Source organism: Oryctolagus cuniculus, chromosome 12 (genome assembly GCF_964237555.1).
Source record: "Oryctolagus cuniculus chromosome 12, mOryCun1.1, whole genome shotgun sequence".
NCBI classification, from domain to species: Eukaryota; Metazoa; Chordata; class Mammalia; order Lagomorpha; family Leporidae; genus Oryctolagus; species Oryctolagus cuniculus.
In genome coordinates, this window is record NC_091443.1 from 23,801,817 (window position 1) to 23,814,439 (window position 12,623).

The following is a 12,623-nucleotide window of genomic DNA, read 5'->3' on the forward strand; positions in this document are numbered from 1 at the left end:
CCCCTTCACTGCCCAGCCGCGCTATTGATTGGCTCAGCAAGCGCAAGGCCCACTGGCGCGGGCGGGAGGACTCGGTGGTCGGCTGTCACCTGGGGAGGCGCGCTCCCCGCCCCTCGCGCTTCCTATTGGCTGGGGAACCCTTCTCGTAGGGAGCACGAGGAGAAGGAGGAGCTTCTGTCCCCGCCGCCCCGCCCCCTGGAGGCCGACGAGTCCGAGCGGGTGGTGGCCACGGGCGGGGAAGGCGGCGGCGCTGCGCGGTCCCAGGTAGGAGACTCGGTTGCCGGTGGCCTGGACGGCCGGCCTCGCCCCGCCTCCTGCTTCTCCGTGGCGTGCTGGTGGGAACTGTGGCCCGCGCGTCCCCGCCCGCGTGCCTTGCACGCAGGTCTCGGCAGGTGCGTGACAGCGTGGGTCCTCCAGGCTTAGGGCTGTGGTGTCAGCCCTCAGGGATGCGGCTTTCCTCGGGCCAGCGCCGCGCCGCCGAGCTGTGGGTGCCGACGGACCGGGCCTCGCCTGGGCCCTTCTTTAGGGGGGCATGGCCTTTTCGCTGCAAGAACGCGAGGCAACGCTAAGACCTTTCTGGGGGGAAGTGGCAAGAAGCCACCGAGGGGGCAGGGGGAAGGGACCCACACTCTAAGCAAAGGACCCTTCCCACGAAAAGGGCCCCTTAAGAGAAAGAGTGGTGTCAGGATCACTTGGATTTGAAGGCACACGAGCAGGCGAAAGGTGGTTCTTGGAGAGTTTGGGAAGATGCTCTGGGAGTAAATCCTGGGAAAATCTCGGATGCTGGCAGGGCGAGCTGATGGTCTGAGCTCCCACTCCGCAGGTATCGAAGTCTGGTCCCGTTCATGGTACGTGGTGGCGCGGTTCCTGGGGCTGGGAGTGACACAAAGTAGATGCTACAGTAAGGCACCGCTGTAAATGAGCGAGGACTACGTGGGTCTTCCAACGTGGATTGACCCAGCAAAGAGCATCGTTGGCCTTTTCTGCATTTGGAAATAAAATGAGCGCCGTAGTGCAAGATTAAGAGGAAGTGTTCTCCTTAGGATGAAAGACACTGCTGTCCACTTGCGCAACGAAGACACAGTCCTGAGCAGTTCTTTGCCCCAGAAAAGTATTTCCCTCTCCCCTGAGCAGCTGAGTCTCTCTTTACGTGTGCACCTAGGCACACAGGTATGCCATCTGAGGTCTGGCTTTCAAACTTGGAGATCCCTCAACTGACATGTTTGGCTGCGCAAGCTGAGCAGTGCATTGCACATTAGGATACTACAGACCCCGTGCCACAGTCTTCCTCTGGAGAAAGAGCTGTTGATTGGAATCCTTATCCACCTTACGGATTCTTAAAGAGTGCTGTTGGAGCAGTACACAGTTCTCTTCCAGCAGGGGGACAGCGCACTCATGACTGCAGTGAGGTAATTGCAGTTATGTGCTTAAACATTTAATTATAAAATCAGAATTAAGTGATTTTAGACACTTGTCAAAGTCAGGGCCACCACCTGTTGTCGGGCACAGCCTGTTTGTATGAGTTCCGCAATCAGTGAGGTGCAAGTGTCAGGTTGGGAGGGTGGTTTTCTCCTGAAGGGTTTTTCGTTTTCTCGCACCTTCCCTGCTCATGGTGAGGGTAAGCAGCGGCCGGGTAGGGTTCATACTGATTTCAGGACTTTGGTTGTTCAGCTTTGCCCTTTGCAAAGCTCGATGGCCTCCTTGCTTCCATTTTGGAGCTGAGTATGGGGGTGCAGAGAGTATTTTCTTCTCAGCCACTTGGAGGGGGGCTCTGAAGTAGAGAGGTGTTTGGCTCCTTTGATTGCATCCTTTGGGGCTCATCTGATAAGCCATGGGGATCCCCTCAACGTTTTATCTGAGGCTGGCTCGGTGAGCCGTCTGTCAGCAGTAGCAACATGAAACTGTACGTAAGCTAATTTTTGGCAGAATGTTCTTGCAGGAACGTTGTAAACATTCTATGCCCCATTTGTTGGAAAATGTGAAATGCGTTTTTCCCCCCAGAGAACTGTGCTCACAGATGTTGATAAAATTTATTTAATAGTTGAAGTTGTCAATTTCTTTTTTCCAGAGAGGACAAGCCATTAATTTTATGTTTAATCACAGGGGAAATTTAGGCCTATAAAGGAGAAAGCGATCTAAAAACACTTGCTGGCAAGTCCTCTAAGATTTAAATGTGTCCCAGGGCACAAGAGTTGATCTTGTTGGTCAGAGGGGGCAGACATTTGAAAGTAGAACTGCGTATTTCTGTGTTCAGACCCAGTCCCCAGGTGGGATTAGTTTAGCTAGAGAGGACCACCAGCTGTTTCCCCTACCCTAGGAGCACATAAAGACAAAGCACCTGTCTTCTAAATCGCAGGAAGACCCGTTAGCATTTTTCTCTGGAAATACTGCCTCCTTGATGCTGTCTGGGGGCTTTCCTTCTGTTTTTGCTTTAATAAATTTAAAAAATAAATGAATGAATCCTTATCTGAAAGAGTTACAAAGAGGAGAGACTCAGAGATCTTCTACCCACTGGTTCCCTCCCCAGATGGCCAGGAGCCTGCAGCTTCTTCTGGGTCTCCCACTTGGGTTCTTCCGCTGCTTTCCCAGGTGTGTTAGCAAGGAGCTGGGTTGGAAGTGGAGCAGCTGGGTTTTGAACCCGGGCGCCCATATGGGGTGCTGGCATTGCAGGCGGAGGCTTAACCTGCTATGCCACAACACCGGCCCCTGGAGGCTTTAATATTCTAGTGCTGAACAAAAACCACTTTTGTTGCCTTTAGCATTTTATTTGCAAGCCTTAGCCCTTTCTGTACTGTAGCCTCACTGACTTGATCTTACTGTGCTTGTACCTTATGCTGGCGTTTGTCCTTAGTTACATGTGTTGGCTCCATCATTTAAATGGCCTGTGTGCGTGTACTTGTTTAGTGATGAGACAAAGTTACAGCTTACATGCTAACTATGTTTGGTGTTGTCAGTACATCATAGTGAGGACTTGAGGACTCTTCCAGGAGGAAGCAGTAAGTCTGTACCTAGTTGGGAGGCATGTGTGTGTTGTATCGGCAAACATGCTATGCAAACACTTGCAGGCCGGTGTCGTGGCTCACTTGGCTCACCCCGGGTTCTAGTCCCGGTTGGGGCGCTGGTTCTGTCCCGGTTGCTCCTCTTCCAGTCCAGCTCTCTGCTGTGGCCCGAGAGGGCAGTGGAGGATGGCCCAAGTGCTTGGGCCCTGCACCCGCATGGGAGACCAGGAGGAAGCACCTGGCTCCTGGCTTCCAATTGGCGCAAAGCGCCGGCCGTAGCAGCCATTTGGGGGGTGAACCAACAGAAGAAAGACCTTTCTCTCCGTCTCTCTCTCACTGTCAAAAAAAAAAAAAAAAAAAAAAAAAAAAAAAAAAAAAAGCCAAACAAAAACACTTGCCTATGGCTTCTGCCTCCTTTCGGTATTGATGTATACTGTGATATACAGTCAGTTGCATCTTAAAGAGTCATCTTCCATTTTACGGTCTTCCTACAATGAAAGGAATTGGGTCAATTTTCTGTGAATTCTTGGAAATATCCTGCTTTAACATCTGGGATATGTATTGTATGTTCATGTCATTCTCCTCCTACCTGTTACTAAGAGCAGACGTATCTGTACGGCTAGGCTGAGTTACACTGGGATTACCTCCAACTTTATGAACTTAGAACAAAAGTTTATTTTATGTTCACACTGAGTCATCTGGAAGTTTTGCGCCCTGTTACTCTCTTTCTGGGACTTAGATGATCAGAGAAGTCCTCATTTTGAATGTTATCGGTCATCATAGCAGAGGAACTTGTGTCATGATTTAGAGTGCATGTATGGTGACTCACAAACGCATCCAGAAGTTACTTGTCACTTTGCACATTTTATTGGCCAAAGTGAGTGTTGGCCATTCCTAACTCAAGGAAGATGGGAAATCCAGTCTTACCATAAGCAGTCTACCCTTCCTGTCCACAATGCTGCCCTTCCATGACTACCCAGTGGAGATGATCTAACATCCCAGCTACTCACTGTGGTGAGTTCAATGTCCAGGATCTTTACAGATACCAGACTTCACGCTATAGCAGTCTGCACATGAAATCTGCCTGGGAAAGGTTGGAGATGGGGCCATGGGGGTGATTGGGTTGGATTAGGTTTCCAGGGCAGAGCTCCATGATCCATTGAATCATGATGACTTCTTAAGGAGCGATCACTTAGAGGGTGGATGAGGAGGTGTTCTCCATTTCTACTTTCTGGCTTGTCATGTGATCGTCCTTTCATCCCTCCACCATCCAGGTGCACAGGTTACCTTGGATTTTCTCAGGCCAATTTCTAAAAAAAAAAATCTAATTTGAACATTTGGTAATATTACTTTAAAATACCCAAGAGGTGCTGCTTAGGTTTTCAGGTTCTCAGATGCTCCTTAGGTTCTTAGGAAGGAGGGAGGCTCAGGAATGGGTTCCCCATTGTCTCAGGCATCTGGTGAAGCTAGAGGTAGTGGGGGGATGACCCCAAGCAAGCCAGGAAGCAGAGAGTGACAGGGAACACACTCTTCATTCGCCTTCCATTATGAGGCCATCATGATTTGATCACGGGGCCCTACCCTAGCAGCCTAACCCCATCCAATCCCTTCCCCGAGACCCCACCTTCAGGCGCTATAATTGGATCCAGGCTTTACCCTAAACCTTCAAGCTAACAATCCATTAACTGTTAACATAAAACCTTAGGGTTTAAACATCTGTGAGTTTGGGGAGCCAAATCTTACGGAACCATAACACAAAATAAAAAGAAATCATACAAAAAGTGAAATAAAAAATATTGAATTACAAGTCCAATTTTAAAATAGATTTAACGGACAAAGAATTACAGCATGAGATTGCTGTAAACACTTCTAAGCATTTCTACTCAATTTCTGTATTTAGCTCATTGTTGCAGATCAGAAACAACTCGTTCTCATCTGCACTTGCCCAGGGGCATCATTCTCTGTGGTCCTTGACTAGTGACGGCTCCTTCCTTTTTATTATCCCAGACCACATCTGACATTGGCTTTGGGGAAGATGACTTCTTTCAGAGGCTGGGAAGTTAGAAGTTAAGTCAGCTTCATGACCAAAGAAGGTTGGGGCAGGGTTTAGGATTGTTTGACCTTTTGTACAGTTGGTCTCTTGGAAGACGACTCTTCTCTGAGTTCTGTAGTTCTCTTTCTTTTCTTTTCTTTTCTTTTCTTTTCTTTTCTTTTCTTTTCTTTTCTTTTCTTTCTTTCTTTCTTTCTTTTTTTTAAGATGTGCTTATTTAGTTGAGAGAGCATGAGAGAGAAGGGGAGGGGGAGGAGGAGGGAGAGGGAGAAAGAGGTCTTCCATTTGCTGGTTCATTCCCCAAATAGCCATAACGGCCAAGGCTGGGATGCCAGCGTTGCAAGCAGTGGCTTAACCTGCTGCGCCACAATGCTAGCCCCTTGACCCCTTGAGTATCTTTCACTTAATACCTTGTTAAGCACAACCAACAGCAACCAGTGCTAATCTTCTGTCCTCTAGCTTTTTCTCTTAAGAAGCCTACAAGTAAGTTCATCAGCCACATGCACTCAGTACAGGTTCATTATAAATTCATCAGTTACCTGTCATCCCCAAGTTATTAAAGTGACAGTTTTATCAAACGTTTTGTCGCTCCTTCCTGTGGATCACTGGCTGAGCTCCAGTCTCTGATAAATGTCGGCTTGAGTAAGCCGAGAACACTGTCCTTGCCACTTGGCCTCTGAGCCAGGATTTGGAGTTTTTAGGAAGGCAGCAGTCTCCCCTCTAGTTTGTGTGCCAGTGCCCCTCAAATCTCAGTGGCTGGAAACACGACTTCTTTCTTACATCACATGCTTATTGCACATCAGCTGGGGGTTCTCTCTGTTGTGCCCACGTTGGCACACTAGCCACCGGTTAGGCATTTCTGGTGACTGTAACAAGAAAATAAAGTCTGGTGTTATCACATAGTAGCTGTTAAAGCCTTTGACTGAACAAGAATAAGCTGCTTTGCCCACATTTTATTGGTCACAGTAAGCTGCTTGATGGCCACGGAGAGGAGGTGGAGGGTATAATAACTTCCCGAATCGAAGGGAAAATATACCCTATTTAGGCAAATGGTTCTGAAGATTTCAAAAGTCTCTTCCCTCCAACCCCACAGTGGCTTTTTCCGTAACAGGAAAATTTACTTCCACTTGTTAATTGTTTTGGCATTGACCTTCTTATTTCCAAAAAAATCTTGGGATTTGGTCTGTGAAAGTTGAGTATTTAGTTATCTTTCATCCCTTTTCCCACCTCAACTGCAAGCTCCCTAACCCTTTCTCCTCATCCTCTCAATGTTTAAGTTATTGTGATGCTGTAAACTCTGTTTCTAGATGACCTATATTGTATTCTTTAAGTATTTTTTTAAATGATCAAATACTATCAGAGATGGAACAAAGCTGCAGAGATTAATAGAGTTCTTGTCCCTAAAAATAAGTAGCAGTAATTCCCAATGTCTCCAATGGCCCAGGTGCACAGTACTTTCACATAGGTATCCAAAAACTGGATGTATGGTTAGACCTTTAGGTGCTTCAAAATATGTTCTGGGGGAAAAGAAGAATGAGCTAAACTTAATGTCTGACTTAGGGTTAAAAAAAATAGCATTGTAACCTCAAGGCCAGGAAAAATGATATTTTATACTTGAATCTTCCATTTTTGCTTTTGCTTAATGTTTTATGGTTTAATTGGGTTATAGCTATTTCGTGTACTAATGTATGTTGTATAATTATTCTTTTATCCTATAGAATGCATGCATTTCCCTCCAGAATGTCAGGAAAACAGTGGATGACCTATTTTAAAACATCCTCATTAATAAAAAGCGGCTTTGAAGTAGGCTGGTTTAAAAATGGCTATAATGTATAATCAATTTTCATGGCATGGATGCCCATTAATTATATCATTAAATTACATTTATATATCTCTCTCCTAGTTCTCCCTCTTCATTTTACCTGTGGTTTTGAATTCTTGACTCACTGTTGAAAATTGATGGTGAATTTGTTCACGATATAAATGAGCTCTAATGAACAGAATTATTAGTAAGTAATCAACAAACAGCTCCTTTTAAAGAAATAGTTGGGGCCAGCGCTGTGGCGTTGTGGGTAAAGCCTCTTCCTGCAGTGCCGGCATCCTATATGGGTGCGGGTTCGAGTCCCGGCTGCTTCACTTCTGATCCAGCTCTATGCTATGGCCTGAGAAAGCAGCAGCAGAAGGCCCAAGTGCTTGAACCCCGACACCCATGTGGGAGAACTGAAGCAACTCCTGGCTCCTGGCTTTGGATTGGCTCAGCTCCGGCTGTTGCGGCCATTGGGGGAACGAACCAGTGGATGGAAGTTCTCTCTGCCTCTGCCTTTCTGTAACTCTGTCTTTCAAATAAAAAATAAATAAATCTTTAAAAAAACAGTTGCTCATTTAGGAGAGAGAGTATGTGCTTATGTATGATTGTGGATGCAGTGGTTTTTCAATAAAGCTTTTTTTATTTCATACTTTACTGAAGAATTCTGTCTTATGATTATTTACAAATACCTTTTTGTTATTTTTTTTTCTGCCACCTATTTTGAAGTGGTGATCTTGCATTTGAAATTAAATTAAAAAAATTCCTGTCTGTACATGGGTATATCTTTGCCTGCTAGAAGTATATGACATTTTAATATAAGTATTATACTAATATTTCTAAAGCATTCTTTTTTTAAGATTTATTTATTTATTTGAAAGGCAGAGATAGAGCAGAGGCAGAGAGAGTGAAAGGGAGGGAGGGAAGGAAGGAGAGAGAAAAAGAGGAGAGAGAGGTCTCTGTTGGTTTACTCTCTAGATGGCCGCAACAGCCGGAGCTGTGTTGATCTGAATCCGGAAGTCAAGAGCCTCCTCCGGGTCTCCCATGCAGGTGCAGGGGGCCCAAGGACTTGGACCATCTTCTACTGCTTTCCCAGGCTACAGCAAGAGCTGGATAGGAAGTGGAGCAGCGGGGACCTGAACTGGCACCCATGTGGGTTGCCGGCACTTCAGCCCAGGGCATTAACCCACTGCGCCACAGTGCCCCCCCCCAACCAGTCTTTTTTATTTTTTATTTTTTGACAGGCAGAGTGGACAGTGAGAGAGAGAGACAGAGAGAAAGGTCTTCCTTTTGCCGTTGGTTCACCCTCCAATGGCCGCTGCGGCTGGTGTGCTGCGGCCAGCGCACCGCGCTGATCAATGGCAGGAGCCAGGTGCTTCTCCTGGTCTCCCATGGGGTGCAGGGCCCAAGGACTTGGGCCATCCTCCACTGCACTCCCTGGCCACAGCAGAGAGCTGGCCTGGAAGAGGGGCAACCGGGACAGAATCCAGCGCCCCGACTGGGACTAGAACCCGGTGTGCCGGCGCCGCAAGGTGGAGGATTAGCCTAGTGAGCCACGGCGCTGGCCACCATTCTCTTTTAAACTTAGGTAATACAGCTCATCAGTGGATAAACTTTCTAAAGTTGTTCAAGGAAAACTTGGAAATAGAACAATAGAAGACAATGAGGATTGACAGCAGATGCAGAGGATAGCATGGAAGTAAGTACACCAGGGGAGAAGATGAGGATATTTAGAACAGCAGAAGATACGGGGCAGGTGTTTGGTAAGAGGCCCATGGACCCATATCACCATGCCTGGGTTTGAGTCCACTCTGTTGCTCCTGATTGCAGCGTCCTGCTAATACTGACCTTAGAATACAGCGACGATTTATCAAGGGGTGGGTCCCTGCTACCTATGTGGAAGATCTAAATTGAGTTCCTGCCTCTTAACTTTAGTTTGGCCCAGTCCTGGCCATTTTGGGCATTTGGGGAGTGGACTAGGAGATGGGACAGCTCTCTGTTTATGGCTGTTTTCTGCCTCTCAAATGAAAGATACTTGAATTTCTTTTTTTTTTTTTAAGATTTATTTATTTATTTGAAAGTCAGAGATACACAGAGAGGAGACACAGAAAGAGAGGTCTTCCATCTGATGGTTCACTCCCCAGTTGGCCACCACGGCCAGAGCTGTGCCGATTCGAAGCCAGGAGCCAGGAGCTTCTTCCAGGTCTCTCACGTGGGTGCAGGGGCCCAAGGACTTGGACCATCTTCTAATGCTCTCCCAGGCCATAGCAGAGTGCTGGATTGGCAGTGGAGCAGCCGGGTCTTGAACTGGCACCCATATGGGATGCTGGTGCTTCAGGCCATGGCATTAACTCACTGCGCCACAGCACCAGCCCCGTTACTTGAATTTCTAAGCAACTTACAGAAATCTAAGTCTTTGGTATTAAAAATGTGTATTTTGAAGGGTTATTCTCATAGTTTTAAAAAAGATTTATTTTATTTAGTTATTTGAAAGACAAAGTTAGAGGTAGAGACAGAGAGAGAAAGGTCTTCCATTCACTGGTTCACTCCCCAAATGGCCACAATGCCCGGAGCTAAGCTGATCCTAAGCCAGGACCCAGGAGTCTACTCTGGGTCTCCCATGTGGGTACAGGGGCCCAAAGACTTAAACCATTTCTGCTGCTTTTGCAGGTGCATCAGCAGGGAGCTTAATTGGAAGTGGAGCAACCAGGACTCGAACTGGCGCCCATATAGGATGCCAGCGCCGAAAGCCGAGGCTTTAACCTGCTGCACCACTACGCTGGCCCCATTCTTACATAGTTTTAATAAATTCCAGTGGGCTTAAATCTAAGAGGTAGTAAGCGTAGTAGTCCTGTATTTTGTATGTCTCAGTCCCGTGTTAATGATATTAGGTAAGTATTTGAGTATTTATTGTATGTCAACTGTGCATACGGATGTAATATTCAATTTTAAAGGTGGATTGGATAATATTTGAGACTGAACTTTGGAATCTCTGAAAGTAACAGTTTAACATGCTCCAGTAAGTATTTGAGAGTGAAGTTACTTAAGTATTTTCCAGATAACTTTGATACCTTTTGCAAGCATCAAAAATCAATAGTATTAGCAAATCAATGTCATTATATATTATTAGTAAAATACTAGCAACATTAGATAATGAGTAATGACTTCACTTTTTCTCTTTGGATTTTACTTCATTCATTCAGCTAGCAAATTCATTCAACAAGAGTGTGAGGAATACCTTCTTGCCAGGTGTTGTCCCAGGCAACAGAAGACAGCAGTGACCGACAGGGACAAAACCTGCTCAAGTACAACACAGCCGATGATGTGTTCCAGCTTCCGTGTGTTTAGAGTTGGGATCTCTTTTGTCACGATGTGCATTTTTTACAAGTCAGCAGCAAATTCTCTACCAGAACTGAGTCCTCATGAGTATTTCAGTACGTTGCAGCCAGGAAAAGCCTCTTTAGCTTATTTTTGTCAAGCTGGTGAGTATTTTTAAAATTCGCATACAATTCTCATGATGTTTTTTATTACCTCTAATCAGCTGTGCCCAGTGGGAACTTGCCGTCAGGTTTAATGATATGTGCTTTCAAGCTATTGCCGTAATAGGACTCCCTTGGTGTGAATCTGGACTCTGCCATTTGGCCTGTGGCATGGCCTTGGTCAGTCCACTTAGTTTCCCTGTTTTTTGTCATCTCTTATGAAGAAATACTACTTGCTTTTTATAAGTTTGTTGTGAGGACTAATTGCATTTATTCATGCACTTAGTTCGTAGTAATTGCTAGACGAGAATTTACTGTTTTTATAATATCTGGATTTCATCTGGTCAATTCTGGAAGTATATTTTCTCATTCTGTAGCAGATAAATATTTTTAGTTTTTTATGACTTGAAATGTAGTGTTAACAGTGCATTAGTTTAATGCTCGGTTTTAGCTGTGTCATTAATTACACTGAATTGACAAATAAAAACTAGTGACCTTAACTAGTCATTGGAATAATCTTGATTAAATCTTTATGCCTTAAAAGTACTATTCTTGGGTTTAGTAAGAGAATCCACATTACTTTTGACTCCTTTAGTATAAATGTGATTTTTAAAATGGTATTTAAAATCTTTAAAGTTTTGTGTCATGTGAACACGTGTGTTCTAAAGTTGGAAGAATAATGCCAGGTGTCAGGTTTATTTATTTTTTTAAAGATTTATTTATTTGAAAAGCAGAGTTACAGAGAAACAGAGTCAGAGATCTTCCACCCGCTTGTTCACTCCCCAAATGGCCACAACAGCCAGAGCTGGGCTGATCGGAAGCCAGGAGCTTCCTCCAGCTCTCTCATGCAGTGCAGGGGACCAAGCCCTTGGACCATCTGCTGGATCAGAAGTGGACTCGAACCGGCGTCCATATGGGATGCCAGTGCTGCAGGCGGTGGCTTTACCGGCTAAGCCACAGCACCAGCCCCCAATGTCAAGTTTAAATAAAACATTTATTTATTATATTCTTGTTTAGGTAGTTTTAAAGCCTATTTACAAAGCTAAAATATGCCATTATTATTCCTAACTAAAAACCTAGGAATAATAAAAAGACAGTAGGAGAACAAGGTGGGAAAATATGTAACTAGATATGTTTAGTTACTTGTTATTGCATGCTGGTTGGACAAATGAATATATTCTGTGTTGGCATATTTTGATTTTAATTTTTAAAAATTGATCTTTTAAGGAGAAAGTAATAAATATTCATAAAATGGTTTTTGTTTTAGATTCTCCAAGTACATCTGTATTTCTTGAAGGGCTACATGAAGCTGTTAGACCACTCCAGGACTATGGAATTTCAGTTGCAAAGGTAGAAAGATTGAATAGTAGTAAAATAATACTGACAAACATTTTCAACTGTATGGCTTAAGACAGAGTATCTAAAAATACTTCTGTTTCATATCCTTTTCTAAACTGGAAATATATATTTTCTCCCTTTTTCTCAAACCCAGAAAGATAGTTTTGGATTATGTATATCACAATACAGTAGTTGGGAAAAAGCTATTTAAAATTCCTTAACTTAGAATTTAACTTTATTTCACAAACCATTCTATTTGAATATGGTATCATTTTCAAATCTATTGCTAGGCTTTTTATTTTTTTTAATTTTTTTTTCTGACAAATAAGATAGGCACAATTCAACTATTTATTACATTTCTATTAGTACGAGCTAAAGTAACAAAATTGAGCCAGGTACTTCTCCTGGTCTCCCATGCGGGTGCAGGACCCAAGCACCTGGGCCATCCTCCAGTGCACTCCCTGGCCACAGCAGAGAGCTGGCCTGGAAGAGGGGCAACCGGGACAGAATCTGGCGCCCCGACCGGGACTAGAACCTGGTGTGCCGGCGCCGCAAGGCGGAGTATTAGCCTAGTGAGCCGCGGCGCCGGCTAAAATTGAGGTAATTGAAGAACTTTTTTTTTTCCCTACTCTTTTTTCTAAGTCTTTGTTATTTCTGTTGCATTTTCTCACATTTTATTTATTTTTTAAAAAATTTATTTATTGAGGCCGGCACCGCGGCTCACTAGGCTAATCCTCCGCCTAGCGGTGCCGGCACACCGGGTTCTAGTCCCGGTCGGGGCGCCGGATTCTGTCCCGGTTGCTCCTCTTCCAGGCCAGCTCTCTGCTGTGGCCAGGGAGTGCAGTGGAGGATGGCCCAGGTGCTTGGGCCCTGCACCCCATGGGAGACCAGGAAAAGCACCTGGCTCCTGGCTCCTGGCTCCTGCCATCGGATCAGCGCGGTGCGCCAGCCGC

General features: G+C 45.0%; 1 protein-coding gene across 5 annotated transcripts in view; it reads left to right on the top strand.

Moving 5' to 3' along the window:
- Positions 1 to 47: 47 nt before the first annotated feature.
- The window catches only part of TXNDC16 (thioredoxin domain containing 16), a 109,903-nt gene continuing 97,327 nt past the window's right edge, over positions 48 to 12,623 (top strand). For 2 of the 5 annotated variants that reach the window (XM_070053661.1, XM_070053663.1), the window contains exons 1-3: positions 48 to 392; positions 10,057 to 10,335; positions 11,600 to 11,682. In XM_070053661.1, coding sequence (XP_069909762.1) covers positions 10,173 to 10,335; positions 11,600 to 11,682 — 246 coding nt within the window. In that variant the 5' untranslated portion in view covers positions 48 to 392; positions 10,057 to 10,172. The other 3 variants (XM_008269654.4, XM_008269655.4, XM_051822847.2) reach the window with 3 other exon arrangements.